The 19,566-nt window shown below is 41.3% G+C and overlaps 1 protein-coding gene and 1 pseudogene across 3 annotated transcripts in view; one reads left to right on the top strand and one right to left on the bottom strand.

The window, feature by feature from the left end:
- The first annotated feature begins 4,211 nt into the window (after nucleotides 1–4,211).
- Nucleotides 4,212–5,284, top strand: LOC119809204 (annotated as a pseudogene).
- Nucleotides 5,285–14,386: 9,102 nt separating this feature from the next.
- The window catches only part of Gpbp1 (GC-rich promoter binding protein 1), a 68,860-nt gene continuing 63,680 nt past the window's right edge, over nucleotides 14,387–19,566 (bottom strand). For all 3 annotated transcript variants that reach the window (XM_038321578.1, XM_038321577.1, XM_038321579.1), the window contains one exon: nucleotides 14,387–15,364. In XM_038321578.1, coding sequence (XP_038177506.1) covers nucleotides 15,206–15,364 — 159 coding nt within the window. In that variant the 3' untranslated portion in view covers nucleotides 14,387–15,205. The remainder of the gene's footprint in view (nucleotides 15,365–19,566) is intronic.

Raw genomic sequence — 19,566 nt, 5'->3', positions numbered from 1 at the left:
TAGCAAAGTGGCTGAGACTCCTACACCTGGATCTGCAGGCAGCAGGAAGACGTGGGACTGGCTTGAGTTTTTGAAACCTCAAAGCCCACCCGCAGGGGGGCTTCCCTTCATCAAGGCTACACCTCCTAACCCCTTCAAATATGAGCCTATTGTGGCCATTCTCATTCAAACCACCACAGCCCCTAAACTTTAATTATTTACAAACACAATGGATGTATTGATTACTTGAGTAATTAAAGCTTAATACACAATTTTCTCTCCTTTCCCATCGAACTCCCTTCCCCAGAAACAATTCTCCTAATGAGGTATTTTAACTTTTCCTATGCTCAGATGCACATGCATGCACATACACCTCTTTATTTTGTTTTTTAATTTCCTTTTAAACTAGAGCCATACCATACCTAATATTCAGCAGTTTTCCTTTTTCACTTAATATTTCAAAGGTGTCCCCCAGGCACTATGTAGAGATATTCAGTCTTTCTTATATTTTTACAATAGTTCAGGATCAATGTTGACTCAGAACCCCCAAGACCAAGATCTCAACACAAAGGAGATTTATTTGCCCCAAAGGGAGAAAGAGCAGGAATAAGAGACAAAGACAGAGGTAGAGGATGAAGAAGGTAAGGAAACAAGGGAGAGGTGGCAGGGATGTTTATCCGGAAAGTGGGGACAAAGGATTACCTCTGGATAGAGAGGAGACAGGCATGGCCCATAGGGAAATGTCAGTTTATAAAGGTAAAAGGGAGAAATTCCGTGTTAGGATAAGGGGTTTAATTTTAATATGGCATGTTAATTAGGCAGCCAAAGTGGGCTTTTGATTACTGGATTTCAATACCTTGATAGCTGGGTCTTGGTGGTCAGCCTCAGGAGGAGGAAGTGTCCAAATAAGGAAACAGACCTTGGTCTATTTAGGACCTATAGCTTTAGGAATGGAATCTAATGGTTTAGCAAGGCAGAGGAATGGGGGAGAAGGGCAAGACCTGACAGAGCTATGTTTTGTCATTCTCAGGCTGGCTAGTCCCTTCAATAATTTCTACAAAATTCCTTTATGAACATTCATGTTGTTTCCAGTGATATTTTTGCTATTCTTATATATGTATATGATAACAGATACAATTCTGGTTTTAATATAAAACGTCCCCTAAGGCTGATATGTTTGAACATTCAGTTCTAGGCTACTGTTATCATTTGGGAAAGTTGTAGGACCTTTATAAAATGGAGACTTGCCAGACAGTGGTGGCACACGCCGTTAATCCCCAGCACTCAGGAGGCAGAGGCAGGCGGATCTCTGAGTTTGAGGCCAGCCTGGTCTACAGAGCAAGTTCTAGGACAGCCAGGGCTACACAGAAAAAATCTGTCTTAAAAAATAAAAAGAAGGAGGGGGAGAGAGGGAGGGAGAGAGGGAGGGAGGGAGGGGAGAGGAGGAGGAGGGGAGAGGAGGAGAGGGAGAGAGGGAGGGAAGGGAGGGAGGGAGGGAGGGGAGGGAGGGAGGGAGGGGAGGGGAGGAGGAGAGGAGAGGAGGAGAGGGAGGGAAGAAGGGAGGGGAGGGGAGGGGGGAGGAGGGGAGAGGAGGAGAGGGAGGGAAGGGAAGGGAGGGGAGGGGAGGAGAGGGAGGGAAGGGAAAGGAGGGGAGGGGGAGGGGAGAGGAGAAGAGAAGAAGGGAGGGGAGGGGAGGGGAGGGGAGGAGAGGGGAGAGGGAGGGAAGGGAAGGGGAGGGGAGAGAAGAGGAGGGGAGGGGAGGGGAGGGGAAAGGAGAGGAGGGGAGGAGAGAGGAGAGGAGAGGAGAGGAGAGGAGAGGAGAGGAGAGGAGAAGAGAAGAGAAGAGAAGAGAAGAGAAGAGAAGAGAAGAGAAGAGAAGAGAAGAGAAGAGAAGAGAAGAGAAGAGAAGAGAAGAGAAAGAGAAGAAAATGGAGCCTTGCTGAGGAAGTGTCTCAGACCAGAGTCACTTGGAAGGACACTCTCCAAACCACTGAGATGCCTGCAGGCTGCACAGTATGATCCAGGTTTATAAGTTTTGTAAGCTGTCACCCACCCATGCTGGGGTAACCCCACTAAATTCATTGGTTCAAGTTGGGCTTAGGTGGTCCTACTATGGGATGTAGTCTGGGGTGAGTAGACATGTATGTTATGTTTCCCCAAGAAATGTTCTGTCATATAACAATCCCCATAAACAAAAGTATGATGAAAGGCTTTTATTTAAAATGGCCGTTTTGAGAAAATGAAGTGTTTTAGTCCATTTTCAAGGGACTCACCTGAATAGGTCTAAATAAAGAACTGGGGCAGGGAATATCTAGGCTAAATTGTGGTCAAGTCTATTACTATGAGAGCTGGTCTGTAGGGTGGACTAAAGAAGTCCTTTTTGTTTCTTTGTTACCATAGATCAGCATACTCTGGTTACCACAACCCCTACCTTCCTTTAGAAGCTGCATCTGGCCTCCACCCATTGCCTAGAATTCAAAACCCTGACCAAGGTGTCCACTCTTCCCCCACCTCAGGCACAGGCCTAGGTCTGGCCTATCTGTGCCCCATCTTTCCTCTACACTTGTCCACTATAGTTAAATCACGAAAGGCCAAAGCAGAAACTCGCAGAGCTGCTAGGCTTCCTACATTCAAAGGTAATTTAGCAAACATTAGGAACATGTATGCTTCAAGAATCTGGTTTCTGTGGCTGTCTTCCACATCTTCTGGGGCACTATCCCATCAAGTGACAGTTGGACAGCTACGGACATAGTTGAGATCTGATAAAGAGGAGGTCGAGCTAGAGACACATTTAAGCTGGGTTAAGTGTGGGGGGGATATAGTTGCTAGCAATGTGGGTTTACTTCTTTACAAAATTCTCTGGCTTTTCCATATATGGGTCAATTGCCTCCAGCAAGTTCTTCCTGCTTCCCTCTGTTATTTAAGTTGTGAAGCTGGAATCTAAACTAATTTTTCCAGTTGTAGTGTCAATGACATTACCATTCCCCATGAGGGCCACTGCTTTCTACCTCCCCTTTTGACCACTGCGGTCTTTGACTCTTCTACCTAACACCTTTGGGCAGGCTCTTCCCCAGACTTCATCCATCTAGACTTTTGGTTGCTAATATCTTGCTTATCTTCATTGTGATAACAGTTTAAACAAAACATAATTTATAATATGTCCCTTCAGCAAGAACAGAAACACACTAGTGAGTGACTGCTGTCCCATTCACTGTTCCATTGCTATGAAGAGACACATACCAAGGCAACTCTTATAAGAGAAGCATTTAACTGGGACTTGTTTGCAGATTCAGAGATTTAGTGCACTACCATCATGGCAGGGAACACGGCAGCAAGCAGGCAAGGGCGGAAAGAGTAGATGAGAGCTACATCCTGATCCGCAAGCAGACAGAGAAACATGGCCTGGTATGAGCTTCTGGAAACCTTTAGGCCCATTCCGAGTGACACATGTCCTCAAATAAGGTCACACTTACTGCAATAACAAAGTCACACCTCCTAATCCTTCCAATCCTTCTCAGATAGTGCTGTCCCTAGGACACAAAGCATTCAAATGCATGAGCTTTTGGGAGCCATTCTTACTCAAACCATAAACATCATTACTTCAAAGGTTGCCTCACAACAGCCACTGGACTAGAAAAACAGAAATGGAATTGCCTGAAATCAGAAGTTCATTTGCATGTAGAACGTATTTGGTAGAAGTTTTTGCTGAAATTTAAGGATTTTAGAAATTTATAAGCTATAAAGCTAGAAGATACTCTGTGCTAGAGAGATAGCTCAGCAGTTAAGAGCACTGGCTGCTCTTCAGAGGTCCTGAGTTCAATGCCCAGCAGGCACATAGTGGCTCACAACCATCTATAATAGAATTTGATACCCTCTTTTGGCATGCAGGCATACATGTGGACAGAGCACCTATACCTAAAGACACATATAAAAAATATTAGGGGGGGCTGGAGAGATGGCTCAGAGGTTAAGAGCATTGCCTGCTCTTCCAAAGGTCCTGAGTTCAATTACCAGCAACCACATGGTGGCTCACAACCATCTGTAATGGGACCTGCAGGCATACACACAGAATATTGTATATATAATAAATAAATAAATAATAATAAAAAAAAATATTAGGGAGGTCAGAACTTCATGGTGACAGCTAGAACAAGGGTCGGGAGAGGTGAAGATCCAGTCAGCAAAAGTGATGTGCAGCTGGAGCACGATCCACGGGGCAGCGGTTCTGGACCATGGCTCAGCAGCCACTTCGAGGTGTGACCAGCTTACATTTCAACCAAGAAAGACCAAAGCTGCTTTCGCTGTGCCATGGAGACAGGCATCCGTATCTACAATGTGAAGCCACTGATGGAGAAGGGGCATCTGGACCACGAGTAGATAGGCAGCGTGGGCCTGGTAGAGATGCTGTACACCGATCCAACCGGCTGGCCCCGGTGGGTGGTGGTAGCAGCCCCAAGTTCTCAGAGATCTCAGTGCTGATCTGGGACGATTCCCAAGAAGGCAAGGACTCCAAGGACAAACTGGTGCTGGAGTTCACCTTTCCCAAGTCAGTGCTGGCTGTGCACATGTGCCATGACAAGATTGTGTTTGTGCTGAGGAACCGCATCTATGTGTACTCCTTCCCGGACAATCCTCGAAAGCTGTTTGAGTTTGACACTCGGGACAACCTCAAGGGGCTGTGTGACCTCTGCCCAAGCCTGGAGAAGCAGCTGCTTGTGTTTCCTGGACACAAGTGTGGAAGTCTGCCACTTGTGGATCTGGCAAGCACACAGCCTGGCACTTCATCTACTCCATTTGCCATTAGGCACATCAGAGTGATGTGGCCTGTGTGTCTCTGAACCAGCCAGGCGCTGTGGTAGCCTTGCCCTCCCAGGAGGGCACCCTCATTCGTCTTTTTGACACCCAGTCAAAAGGAAAAACTGGTGGAGCTTCGAGGAGACACTGACCCTGCCACCTTGTACTGCATTAACTTCAGCCATGACTCCTTTCTCTGTGCTTCCCGTGACAAGGGCCCTGTCCATATCTTCGCCGTTCTACGTTGGCTCATGAAGGCAAGGTCGGGTCTCTGATTGGGCTGTACGTGGATTCTCAGTGGGGCCTGGGTAGCTTTACTGTGCCAGCTGAGTCAGTATGCATCTGCACCTTTGGTTGAAACACTTCCAAGAATGTCAAGTCGGTGACTGCCATCTGCATAGACAGGACCTTCCACAAATGCATCTTCACTCCTGGTAGAAACTGTACCTTGACATCTGTGACGACAATGACTTTTAAGAGCCCTGGCAGCTACATTAGGAACCTGCAGTAGCAGATGGCCAATCTGAGTCTTGAGGGTGTTGAAGCAGCCAGCAGAGCATCAAAGAGGCCTCCCACTCTCCATTCAAGCACAGCTGTATCTAAATAAACAGCTCACTTCCCCCGAGCACTTTTTTGTGAGTGTGCCGAAGGCCAAGGACAGATTACCTGGGCCACCTAGTCTGGAAAACACTCACAGGGACCCAAAGGGATTGTCGTAATCCAGCCTGGGGATTTAAAAAAGGTTACCAGGAGATAGCCTCTGTGATGCATAGCAATAAAAGACCTTTAAATGGCAAAAAATGAAAATAAAATAAACCTGGGAGATACTCTTATAAACTAATAATAGAAAAAGACAAATTACAATATGAGGTAAATGAACTGTCTTTTGGGGGGCTTGGGAAGGTGGGGAGACACTGTCTTGACATATAGTCCAGTCTCCCTAATAGCTGGGATTACAGGCCTGGGCCAACAGGCTCACTCAATAAAAAATGTACTAATTAAAAATAAATAAAAATAAATGGCTCGGTGCTTACGAACAGTTTGATGCTCTTACAGAAGATCTGGGTTTGGGTCCCAGCACCCACATGGCAGTTCACAACTCACCTGTAACTCCAGTTCAAAGGGATCTAACACTCTTGTGACTTCTGTGTCTACAAGGCATGAATGGGGTGCACATACACGCATGCAAGCGAAACGCTCATACACATAAACAAAAAGGGAAAAAAGAAGATGTTGTGAAATGTTGTCTTCTGGACATAGTGTGCCGGCCGCACTCATGAACTCGCAGCAGCCACGGTTACCTGCACAAGATCGAGCTCGCCAGGTCAACAGGTCAGCAGGCAGCACTCATCAGACTCGGCAGGAGGAGGAAAGAGGAGGGGCAGAGGCAGAGGAGCAGAAATAGTGAAGGTGGGAAGGAGATAGGGTGGGTATGATCAAGATAATTTGCATACATGTGTAAAATTATCAGAGAATAAATAAAAAATATTCTTTTTAAAAAGATAGAAGTCAGGTGTGGCAGCACACTTTTATTTCCCAGCACAGAGGAGGCAAAGGATCTCAAGTTCAATGCCAACCTATCTGTATGGCAAGTTCCAGGCATCTAGGACAGTCAAGGCTACCTAAAGAGACCCTGGGAAGGGGTGGGGGGCAAGAGAGAGAAACTGTTTAACAGGGTAAGTGCAATGACTTAGCAGTTAAAACAGAAGCTGAAAACCTAGTCTGTCCACCAGGATCCATGTATAGGGGAGGAAGAGAACTGATTCCACAAGCCGTCCTCAGGCCTTCACACACCTACTGTGGCCTGTGTAACCCCCACCACACACACACACACACACACACACACACACACACACACACAATGCATATACTGTACATTTTTCCCTTCTCGGGTATATGTAGCCCTGGATGATTCTGAACTCAAGAGATCCACCTTCCCTTCTAGAGTACTGAGATTAAGAGTAATCAAAACCATGTCTACCAAATAAAAATTTTTAATGTAAATGTTCTATCGGGCTTTTTTTAATTGTCTTTGAGACAATATGTCACAATATTGCACAGGCTGGTCTTCAACTCCTGGGCTTAAGCAATCTTTCCACTTAATGAGAACTAAAGACTGGGTGTGGAGGCAATGCCTGCAGTTTCAGTGTTTGAGGGGTGCAGGAACAAGGCTGGTTCTGCTACATAGCAAGCCTGAGGCCAATACAGGCTGCATAAAAACCTGTCTCACGAAGCAAAACATACAACAGAAAGTGGCCATCTCACAGACGTACTCAATCAAACTGTAGTTCTTCCAACCTTCCCTTTCAGTGGCTCTGGTGAACCCCAGGGCCACGCTGCCCTGAACTGCCCATTCCTAGGACAAGCAGTTCTCTGCATGCAGTCATTCTGAAGATGCCAAAATTCAGATCTTCAAGTCCCTTATATAATTGTATAACCTACACACATCCTCCCAAATAAATAACACACTCTACTTATTATGCCAATACAGCGTGAATCATATAAATTGTCATAATATTTAAATAATGGTAAGAAAGAAGATTGTGCTCTGATAGTCACATTTTTACCAAATATTTTCAATTCATGGTTGGTTAAATCTATACATGTAAAACATGCAGATAGAGAGGGCTGACTATACCAACCATGAGGGTAACCGGGTGATCTGAAAACTCTATACCTGTAGCATTTTCTCAAATTTGTCAAATTCCAAACAGTAACAGGAACAAGGAACCACATTATCCTGTGAGTAGAATGTAAATAGTCTCCTTCCCTCTTTCAGTTTGAAATCCACAAATCGACATGAAAAAGTTCATGAATTTTATAAAAGGCATAATAAAACGTAAACCAAATAAAAACTGCAAACATGTCCTTACAATTCTAAATGAGATAACTATCTACTCTCCAAGGAAGGGCAGTCATAGAGGAGCACACTAGCAAACGGGTAGGATGAAAAGCCTGAGGTGGCTCAAGAACCCTGCCAAGTATAGAACTCACTCCTCTTAGCCAGGACACCAACTGCTACAGTGCAAGTCACTAACTTTTCCTGAGAAATAAGAAATGAGCAAATATGGTACACTTGCCAAGAAGTTTATTGTAAAACTATTGTAAAATGAATAGAGCCATTTTTACTTGTATCCAAATGAAAGAGGTGGGCATGGAATTCATATAGGTTATCATCTAGTGTAGAAAAGTCTGATTAATACATAGAAATAGCAACCTAAGTCTAAAGTGTGCCCAAACTTTAATAACCCATACAATAGTCTTTCTGGGATATTTTGCAACATTATGCCACTTGAGGGCACCAGAGATCCATGCTTTCTGACAACCTAAATTAGTTTTTCCAAATTCTGCTGGGCATGCACATCTGTAATCCTGACACTTAGCAGATGGAAGCCAAGAGAGTTCAAGTGTGTGTGTGTGTTGGTTAGTCAATACACACACACACACACACACACACACACACACACACCCCAAAACAAAAATAGAGCAGAGTTCGTTCGTGAGAATTCACACCCTTTCAGAGAGCACTGTTATCTTACGGACAAAAAGAAATTTTTTTGTTAGTTTTTCAAGACAGGATCCCACTTTGTAATTCTACCTATACTGGAACTCACAGTGCAGACCAGGCTGGCCTCAAACTTTTAAGAACCAATGTATCTCTGCTCTCAAGCACTGAGATTAAAGGTGTGCACCACTAAAGGCATTACCATCAGCATCACTATGTAAGGGTATTACTGATGGACTGACTGCCTTGGCCAACTTTTTTTTTAAATGAATCTCAGGCTAGCATAAACTCACTATATAGCCAAGGATGACCATGGAATTTGAGTCTCCTGCTTTACCTCAAAAGCTGGCACTGTTCTATGACCGACCCCAGGGCTTTACAAAACAAATCAACTCCTTGAGCACTTTCCTCCATCCCATTGCTCAGGAAGCCTTTCATGGTTAACTCCTCTAGATGACTTTCATAGTCACATGCGAAGGAAGCAATTTCAAGTTTTCCTGCCTTATTCACTAAGCAAGAATACAGGACAGACTTTGAAATAAATGAAGGTGCTCGAAGATAAATGGAAGGTACATTAAGTCTGGTGTTCCAGTTTTAACATCTGATGACTCCTTGCTGTATGTGGCTCACCGGCCTTGTTCTCTTTTCCTATGGATTCTCATGTAACCAAGGCTGGCCTCTACCTCCCAATGCTAGGATTAGAGTACACCACCACACCTGTCTAGTTTCACCAGCCTCGTTCCCTTATACCTTTTCTGAACTCCAGGAATTCTCTATGTAACGTGCCTTTGCAAACACTTCTTTTGCTTACCGTTTCTTCCACTCTTGCATGCCCTTAATAAAACATTATTCATTAAGCCCCAGGATGCCATAACATAGCCAACTACTTCGCACTGCTTTGCATTATCTAAATGATGCTATGACTGAGATGATCTATGACTTTCCTTGACTATAAAAATTCAAACAAGTTTCAGGGTAGAACATGTAACCTATGCTTTTGTATCCCCAGGTCATAAATACTCTCTATTATCTTATTTTCTATAAAACATCTACTGCAGAGAAGCCAAGAAATTATCTCAAAGCAGGGTGTGGGGCCATATACCCTTAAATCCCAGTACTCTAGATGCAGAGAGGCAGATTTCTGTTAGCTCAAGGCCACATAGGGTTCAGGCTAACCAAAGGAACACGGTTAGACTCTTGCCTTAAGGCAAAATAAGTAATAGGCTGGGTGGTGGTGGCACACTCCTTAAATCCCAGCAGAGAAAGGTCTCTGTGAGTTCAAGGCCAGCCTGATCTACAGAGCACGTTCCAGGACAAGCTTCAAAGCTACAGAGAACCCCTGTATAGATGAATGTCTCCCTTTGGAGAATGCAAATGTCTGTCCTTTAAAACTGTCTCCCATATCCCACCAGTTTTCCCATTTTCTCAGTATATCTTCATTTATGTTATGCTAAATTTCACTAATCTAGAATGGAATGTTTTATCTTTGGTAGATACAGCATTACAGATGCTTTATAAGCAACAAAAAAAGCTTCCTTAAAAGCTTCAGGAAGACTAAAAAAGCACAACTAATGGTATATAACACACACAAGCTTTCATTTTCAAGTTTCTGGAGTCCTAAATTGTAAGATTTACAAATGCGAGGGGTCAGCAGCCCACTGCCCACAATTACACTGCACTGGAACCGACTGACACACAGTCCAGTGGCTTGGGTGACATAACGGCACAGGGGATGCACTGCAACAGAGATCCACAGACCTAAGGAAAGCTACTAAACCCAAAGAAATACCTTTTACCTCACCATGTTGTCTCGTTAAAAGAACTCTCTACTTACTCACTGGTGAGTTTACCCTTCTCTTTAGACACTGGAGAAACTATTAACATGGAGTTATAGTTAATATATTGACTGGGGCTGGTCATAGCGACATACAGCCTGTAATCTCAGCACTTTAGATCCTGAAGCAGAAAGGTAGCCACTGGAACCTACAGAATGAGTTCAAAGCCAGTTTTGAGTTACTGTGCTAAAAATAATTTAAGTAAAAATTTAAAATCATGGGGACTGAAGGAGTGACTACGGTTAAGAGTTCTTGCTGTTCCTGTAGAGAACTTGAGCCGGGTCCCCAGCAACCACCACAAGCATCTTACAACCACCAGCAGCTCAAGCTCCAGGGGACCTGAAAGTCTCCTGCAGACACCCACCATATGAGCATGCATACATTCATACACACACTTAGAAAACAAGCAGCACATGCTGCCTACTAAGAAACAGCGCACTAGAATCTATGTTTTTTTAAAAAAATTATAGAGTAAGTCTCAAGAGATGACACCTACAACCTAGTTGTCGCAAAACATCCATGTTGCCTAGACCTGGTAAGCATAAGATACATTCTCCAGCCCATTATCCTTATACCTTTAGCATTCCAGAAAGCAATAAACCATCAAAGAAATGAGTTGACAGATCAAACAAAACTTATTTTGACAAAAGTTTGAAGTGGTATGACTAGCAGAAAGAGCTTCATTTTCAAGTATCTGCAAGTATGGAAGCCTACCCTTCCAACTATTTCACACACATACACTCACACAAACACACGCGTGCACACAATGGGTTTTACCAATGATCACATTTGTCAAAGAGTCAATCTTTTTTTTTTTTAGGGTCAATCTTTTTAAAGGCTAAATAAAATCAAACTGCCAACCTATAACTGAACATACCAAACAAAGTAAAAATAACAGCGACTTTAACTGAGAACTCAGATGCTTTCATAGCATTGCAACAGTGGCTGTTCAAAGGGTAACTTTAAATGCAGAATAACTAGGCTGTTCGTAAAAGAACAGCTTTAGTGGTGCATGGCTTTAATCCCAGCACCCTGGAGGCAGAGGCAGGTAGATTTCTGAGTTCAAGGCCAGTTTGGTCTACAGAGTGAGTTCCAGGACAGCCAGAGATATAAGAAAAACCCTGACTCCAAACAAACAGCTAGAACTTACGAGTGCTTACTAGGCTTAAGAGACAAATCAAGTGCATGAAATGATTCTTATTCTTACAATAACCCCATGGGGAACAGAGATCCATTCTGAGAGTTAGGTATGTGGATTAAAAGAAAAGGGCAAAGCTTTGAACTGGGCAAACTTCTGATACTTTTTGTGTCCATAATTTAGGAGTCCTAGCAAGAGCTTAAAATCAACAGCCTAGGCCACAACCATCTAATATTCTTAGAGGGGTAACACAACCATTGTTACTTTAAGCTAGTCAGTGCACCACCAACATGCAGACAATTGTGAGAACCACTACTAAACTACTCTTACACATCATAGCAGTCAAGGACCTGATATACAAAACACACTGCAGCAGTGTCCTAATGGACGTAATGCTTCAGCATATCAACCATCCTACCATGTTTCTACAGAACACAACCCCATAGTGGATCACAGCCACTGTGATTACCTACTTAAGAGCTACAAAGAATTGGTCCATCAATACCCAGTGATGGTAGAGGGAGGGGGCTCATAAGGCCCCCTTACCCTTCCCTGAGGTACACACATACCCTAAATTAGGGTTGACAGGAGAGCAAGAGACATTTCTTCAGTGTTGTAGCAGTCACTGTTAAGGTGGCTACAGTAAACAATGCTTCAGTAAATAACAAATTAACTGGGTCATTAAAAACACATCCAAACCATAAAATTCAACACAAATTCCACAAAAATAAAGTCAGATGAAAGTCGATAGATGTGGGGGTGTTACTTGGGAAGTAAGACTAACAAGACTAGGAGGGAATAATGGGAGGGAAAAGGAATATGACTAAAATCCTTTCTGTTCATGAAAGTGTCATAAAACCAATTATGTTTAATATAGTCCAATACAAGATATTGAATATCACAATATCTGTGTATGTCATATGCAGTAAATAAAATAATTATAAAACTGCTAAACTAGGCTAAGTACTGAAGTATACATTCTCAAGTACTGAACTAAGAATTCTAGGTTAAACAATCAGAGCTATGTCTGGAAACCACTGCTCTGGTTAAATCCCAGTATTGAGCCTCACCTACGGAAACCTAGAAAAAAGAAATGAAGACTCTGCACCCTTGGATATTCTGCGGATTTTACTGCTGCTTGAAAAGCCCTCTGCCCATCGCTTTTCCCAGTTACCATTATGAATTCAGGAATTTGCAACTTCCCCAAAAGTCAAGCATCCAGTTTCCAACTGCAGATACTCTGTGTCCATAAATACACCAAACTCAACCAACCCAAACACACCAGTTTTATGTTAAAATTTAAGCCACTGGGAGGTGGTGGTCTTTAAACTTATATTCTTTTGACTAATATTATTTATTGTTAGACTATTATATCAACATTCACTTAAAATTTAGTGCCAAATGACTTGTTTATAACTTAAAAAATGGCTTCCAGCATCAGAATTTCTTCAAAACTTCGTAAAAGCAGTTTAATTTAGTCAGAAATTAGAAAACTAAACTAAAAGACAATTGACTTTCTTAAAGCAAGAAAGAAAGTCAAAAAAATTGTATTACTTTCAAGTAAAATTAGTTTGGGGGTGAATATACTTATGGAAATTATATTCATTCTGGATCCTCATTTTAAATTCAAACAGCATACTGCTGTTTGAATTTACTAGCATAAGAATTTTGCTCATTAATTACAACTTAAACAAGAAATGTGGGAGTGAGGAGTCAAAGAGTTCACAAAGAATACATGCCAAGAAATTTGGGGCAGGGCATTAATGCTCACTCCCTTGGTTTGGGGTGACTGTATGTTGTTGTGGCAATGTATACCTCAATAAAATACTTGTTCAAATGCTTGCTATGCAGAAAATGAATTGAGTTTCAAGTATTCAAACTGTGCCCACCCCCAACAACCATGAGCTAACTGTTCAATTGCACACTAGATATACAATGTAACCAATCGGCATTTGTAGACTTTTCTTTTAATATGATCCAAACTTTTATTAAGAGCCCATTCTTTAGTTAAAACTGTTATCTTTAAACACGTATGTGTCTCCATCCCTTAATAACCAAATGTGTTTACGGCATCACTTAATGAGTAGAACTATATTGCTGTAAATCACCATATTCTATATAGTAATTCTATTAAAGTATAATAAACATTAGCTAAATACTATCTAGACTGGAATTAAGGCAAAAGAACTGCCTGAATATAAACAATTTTTCATTACCCTATTATGCAAATAGTGCAATCCAAAGACACTGAACGTTACACTGCCAGCTTTGTCAAAAACTACCCCTTAGGTATTCTTGTGGCTGACACATTTAACTTCTCCCGTTTAGACTGACCTGTAGCAAATTTCAAAATTAAAACAGAAACTTTTTATTTAAAGCATATTTAATAATTTGTTAATACTTAGCCTCAAAATTTTATGGAGGTAAAAATATGGGAGTTTTCTGGTTTAATTTTTCCATTACCCCAATCTTGGGGAGAAACAAAACAAGAATTTAAAACCTAGATTCTAGCAAAAGCTAGGGACTGATATAGAAATAGATAAAACATTGCAGCCTTATGAGAAAACAGACCCATCTGGCATTAATACTTCTGGTCTAAGGCTACTACTCTCTTTACATAAGAATATACCGGGGCTGGAGGGATGGCATAGTGATTAAGAGCACATACTGCTCTTACAGAGGATGCAAGTTCAATATCCGGACCCAATGTCAGGTAGCTTACAACTGCCTGGACTTCTGTTCCAGCAGATCTGACACCTGTCCGCCTCATATGCAGACATACACACATACACAAAAATGAATAAAGTATTTTTTAAAATAGAATATACTGATATGAACAGGGATGTGATAGAGTTAAGAAAAGCAACTGAGGGTAAAACAAAGCTTGAAAATTGGTTACAAATATACAGAACCAAAATAGTCTAATACACCATCAAAACAAATTATTCTAATTTTCCTTGCAAATGAAAATAGCCAGCATTCATCCAATAACTACAAATTTGATAAAATTTAAGCTTTCTTATTCTAATCTCAAAAGAACTGCATTTTTAATGAAGAAAAGAATAAAGTTAAAAAATTAATATAGCATGTTGTACTTGGAGACCAATACCTTGAACACTACAGAGAACAACAACATTCTGAAAATCCAGTTTATTTTCCATGTCGTGGACAGATCCAGTCAGTATGATCAGGTTTTCTGCATGTGTAATAATTTATCAAAATAAGTTTTCCCACAGCTCCTCCAATCAGTTCTGAAAATCCTGATCTGACAATACACCAAATAAAGCTCTTGACAAGCACCTCCTAAAAACTTGGAAGAACACCTGGCACGTCTCCTCTCACATCCACTGCACTATGAAGGACTAAAGAGCAATTTGTTTTGAAAGGTGACTTAGTACGAGACTTCAGTTCAAGAAGTTAATGTTTAGTGCACTTTGCTCCAGTTTTAGCCAACATGCTACATTTTCCTTTTTGTTGTTTCGTTTTGTTTTAGGGGGAAGTGGGATGAGGAGGTGCACAAAGTAGAATTGAAGATTTCCACTGTTCAAAAAAGATATGACTCTGCAAGCAAAACTGTAAGCTGCCTTTTACCTTAAGACCTGAACATTTTAAGACAGAAGCTTTGCAAAAACATTACACAATTTTTTATTATTAAATGAGAAAATCTCATTTGTTACATCGTCACATTGCTAGTCAGAGAAATGCTGCAGTGATGAAGAAAGTCAATGTTGGATCAACCAAAGTCCTCATTTCTACAACATTCATTTACAAAGAAATAATGTTCAACACAGCCCAACACAACATTCTTGGTTTTCTTCATATTGAAGTCCCCCAAAAAAATCATCTTCTAATGGGGTAGTTCACTACATAAATTATAGTTCTTCATTTTTACAATTCACCCCAAACTGCATGAGAGATGTATCACACTAAATCTCTAAAGCTGTTAGGAACCCTTCACACATCGTCGTCATCTGATGTGTCACTGCTACTTGTCTCTGTGTCATCGTTCTCAATTGTGGGTTTGAAAGTGCTGTTTTTCCAGGGTCCAAACTTGAAGTCACAGATCAGGCCATTTTTCAAAATACCATTTTTCCTCAGCCCATTCTTCTGTAACTAAAATGTCAAAAACAAGCAAGTTAATTTTGCCCCAAGAGTTAATACCATAATAAGCATAATCATAGTTTTCATGGTATCTTACCCTGAAAATTCAGATATCATCTTTAACAATTTTTTTGTACCTAAATATCAAGTGTTTTTATAACAACTTAATATAAATATATTCATGCCTTTATCATTAGTTCAGAAATTACAGCTTTATGTATGTCACCGGTTTCCAAATCACAGTGTACAGAAATAATTCCTTCATGACAGTTAGGCATTTTATTATCAATAAGGTTTTAGCTACATGCCTCAGTCATCACATGGTTTTAAAGTTAATTATCTTAGTAATATAAAATTGTTTCCCTTGGAATTCTATTCATAGCAATCGTGCTCAGTACATTTTGAATGATATCATTTTTTACACTCAAAATAAATCATTCAAGCTGGGGACAGCTCACTGGTAGAGGACTTGCCTAGTAGCATGTACTACAGGAAAGCTAATTCCTAAGGACAGAAAGCAGAATGGTAAATGGATACTAGGGGTCAGAATTGGGAATAAAGATCGAATGAAAAAAATCTGAATGGAGATGGAACTGTTCTCAATATAATCAGCTTATGCAACTGGGAAAAAAAACCTCAAGCATTTAAAGAGAAATTCTATATACAAACTATGCATATTCCCAACAAAAATTGTCTTTCAAAAGACTATTATATATGGTCATCAACTTTACAATCATGTTTTTTTAAAAAAAAAAAAAAACCATAGTTCATTAAGAACTTTTGAATAAAAAATTAGTTAATCGGGAAAGAAGGGACAGTAAAATTCTCTGTTAGAAGAAGACAAAACTCCCAACACCAATGCTTCCCCTGCCTAAAGCCACCAAAAAATAGTGAATTTAATATACACAAAGGTTACAATATATAAAAATCAACAAGGTCAGCCGTTTCCAAGACAATGAACACTGATAATAAACAACTCGAAAAGAATTATTTAGAAAACAATGCCATTGCTTGTGGTGGCCCATGCCTTGGATTCCAAAAGAGACAGAGGCAGGTAATTTGAGGCCACTCTGGTCTACAGAGTGAGTTTCAGGACAGCCATAGCTGTTCCACAGACAAATCCTGTTTTGAAACCCTTCACCCTCAAAGAAAGAAAACAATTCCATTTATATACAATGAATAAAGTTCACAAGAAGTTTTAAGGTCTGAAACATTTCAAACACAAAACATTGAAAAAACATCCACCTCACGCTCATGTTTTGGAAGATTTAATACTGCTAAGATGCCAATATTACCAAATTCACTACATACATGTATAAAATCTCACAATGAAACCAATAGTTTGTATAACTAATACATATTAATATAAAAGGTTTTAAAAGACAAAGACAAAAAAAGTCCCTATTAATATTTTTACATGGTTATAAAAACCAAAAAAAAAAAAAAAAAGGAACCACAAAACAATCTTGTAGAACGAAGTTGGAGGATCATACTTCCTGACTCTCAAAACTTAGCATAAAAATACAGTAATCAAAACAGTGCAGGGAAGTAGAATATGCACTGCATAAACTAGTTATGGTAGAGCAGGTCTGCTATTTAGTTCAGCACATCCAAGGAACCTGGCTACAGAGGGAAGAGTGGCCAGTGCTAAAGACTGTCTTAAAAGAAAGTGACTCTTCAACTGACACAGACAAAAGAAATAGAAAGCCTAGAAAGGAGGGAGAGAGGGGGGAGAGGGGGGGGGGAGGGAGGGAGGGGGGGGGGAGGGAGGGAGGGAGGGAGGGAGGGAGGGAGGGAGGGAGGGAGGGAGAGAGGGAGAGGGAGAGGGAGTGAGAGAGTACACGCGCACGCTACCGCACATGCACGAACATAGTTTGGGTACTTGTTATTTTCTTATTTATATGTTCATTTTAAATTTTTTATTACTTAGAGTAAGAGTGTGCATGTGTGCGTGCATAGGTCAGAGACAACCTGCAGGAGCTGGTTTGGTCCTCACTTTCAACCAAATGGTCCTGAGGAACAAATTCAAGTTATTCTTAAGTTTCTTCCTATTGTGTACTGGATCACATTAACCCAAAAAAGTAATTTAGTATTCACCTTTACTATACACTATTATAGACAGAAAGATCTAAACACCAAGACCTAAAAACTACAATCTGTCCTGCCTGCAAGAAGTGCTGGGAGAATGGTGGGAGAGGTTAACTTCAGGCCCATTATACAAGAGGGAGCCTATGCCCGACACTGCCTAGATGGCCAGGAACCAGAGGCACAACAGCCCAGAGACCCAGGATAGAACCAAACACAACTGGCACAAAAAAAAAAAGAAGAAAAAAAAAGTCACTGAAATTATTCCTAGATACTCTGCAATATTCATACTAGCCCAACTGTCAACAACAAAGGAGTGTCAGATGCAGAGATCCATAACAAACATAAGGTAGAGCCAGGTGAAACCTGCAGAAGAGGAAGGATTGTATATACGTTATAGTTGTTATACTGACTCTTTTACCTGTACGTGGGACACTTTTCCTCCAACTGGGGTGCCTCGTCCAGCTGTGATGAAGTGCCCAGTCTTATTGTTTATTAGGCCATGTTTAGTGGGAGACCTACCTCTGCGCGCTCTCGCTCTCTCTCTCTCTCTCTCTCTCTCTCTCTCTCTCTCTCTCTCTCTCTCTCTCTCTCACACACACACACACACACACACACACACACACACACACACACACACACCCCCAGAGGAAGAACTGATCTGGGGAAGAGGGCATGAAAGGAGCAGAGGGAGGAGAAACTGCAGTAGGCACGTATTAGAGAAGATGGAAGGGAGTGGGGGATGTCTCAGTGATATAATACATGCATTAACATGGGTTGGCCATAGATATGATCTCCGGCATGAAGTGAAAAGAGTGAGCACAAAGGATTTGAACAGATATTTACCCCCAAAGAAGTTATACAAATAGCTAATAAGCCTATGAAAAGATGATCAAACTTCTCTGTGGTGGACTGAATAATACCCATATGCTCATAAAAGCCTATACCATTCCCAGTTCTTTCTCCATTCCTCTCATTCCCCACCCTCTTCCGGCCTCCTACTTTAGGATTTAAGCTTGAGTTTTGATGCAGACATTCCCCACCACCATGGACTCTAACCCCCTGAAACTCTCCCTTCTATGAATGCTCTTGGTTATGGTGTCTTATCACAGCAATAGAAAAGTAACTAAGATACTAATCAGAGAAATGCAAATCAAAACCACTGAATTATCAACTTATGCTATATACTTTAAGAGATAAGACATAGAAATATAATGAGTATCAACAGTGATGTAGAGAAACTTGAGCTCTTCTTGTATGTACACAGTTGGCAGAAAATATAAAATGGGATGTTCCATGAAAAAACAGCATAAGGGTCTTGCTAAAAGTTTCTTTATATTACATTTACACAAGACTTATTTTCACATGCGCACGTGTGAGTACCTTCATGTATGTGTACATGCATAGTACCAAGGCCAAAAGAAGCAATGGGATCCAATTGCTGGATGGCCAATATGAGTATTGGGAACTGAACATGGGTATTCTGCTAGAAGCTCTTAACACTGAACTGTGTCTCCAGCCCCCACCTATATTCATCATAGAGTATGTGGGGAAACACATGTGATAGAGGACAATACACAGATTCAGTTCTCTTCTACCCTGTGGGCCTGAGAATCCAACTCAGGTTGTCAGGCTTTAACCACTGAGTCATGTCACCACGCCTATAACTTTGTGGGGGTTTTTGTTTGTTTTTCGAGACAGGATTTCTCTGCATATCTTTGGAGCCTGTCTTGGATCACTCTGTAGACCAGACTTGCCTCAAATTCACAGAGATCTGTCTACCTCTGCCTCCCAAGTGCTGGGATTAAAGGTGTGCACCCCCACAGACCAAATTAAAACTCTGTCTTGACAAACCAGAAAAGAAAGAAAAGAGAAGAGGAAGGAAGGAAGGAAGGAAGGAAGGAAGGAAGGAAGGAAGGAAGGAAGGAAGGAAGGAAGGGAGGGAGGGAGGGAGGGAGGGAGGGAAACTATTTTCAGTTTTTTTGTTGTCTCAAAATGATTATTATTTTTTTAAATATCCTAATCACAGCTTCCTATCCTTTCCCTCCTCTTCTCCCAGTCCCTCCTGCTCACCACCTCCCTGCCTACCACCTATATCCATCCACTCCTCCTTCATTTCTACTCAGAAG

This window comes from Arvicola amphibius, chromosome 3 (genome assembly GCF_903992535.2).
Source record: "Arvicola amphibius chromosome 3, mArvAmp1.2, whole genome shotgun sequence".
NCBI classification, from domain to species: Eukaryota; Metazoa; Chordata; class Mammalia; order Rodentia; family Cricetidae; genus Arvicola; species Arvicola amphibius.
This window is presented reverse-complemented; position numbering and strand designations above follow the sequence as displayed.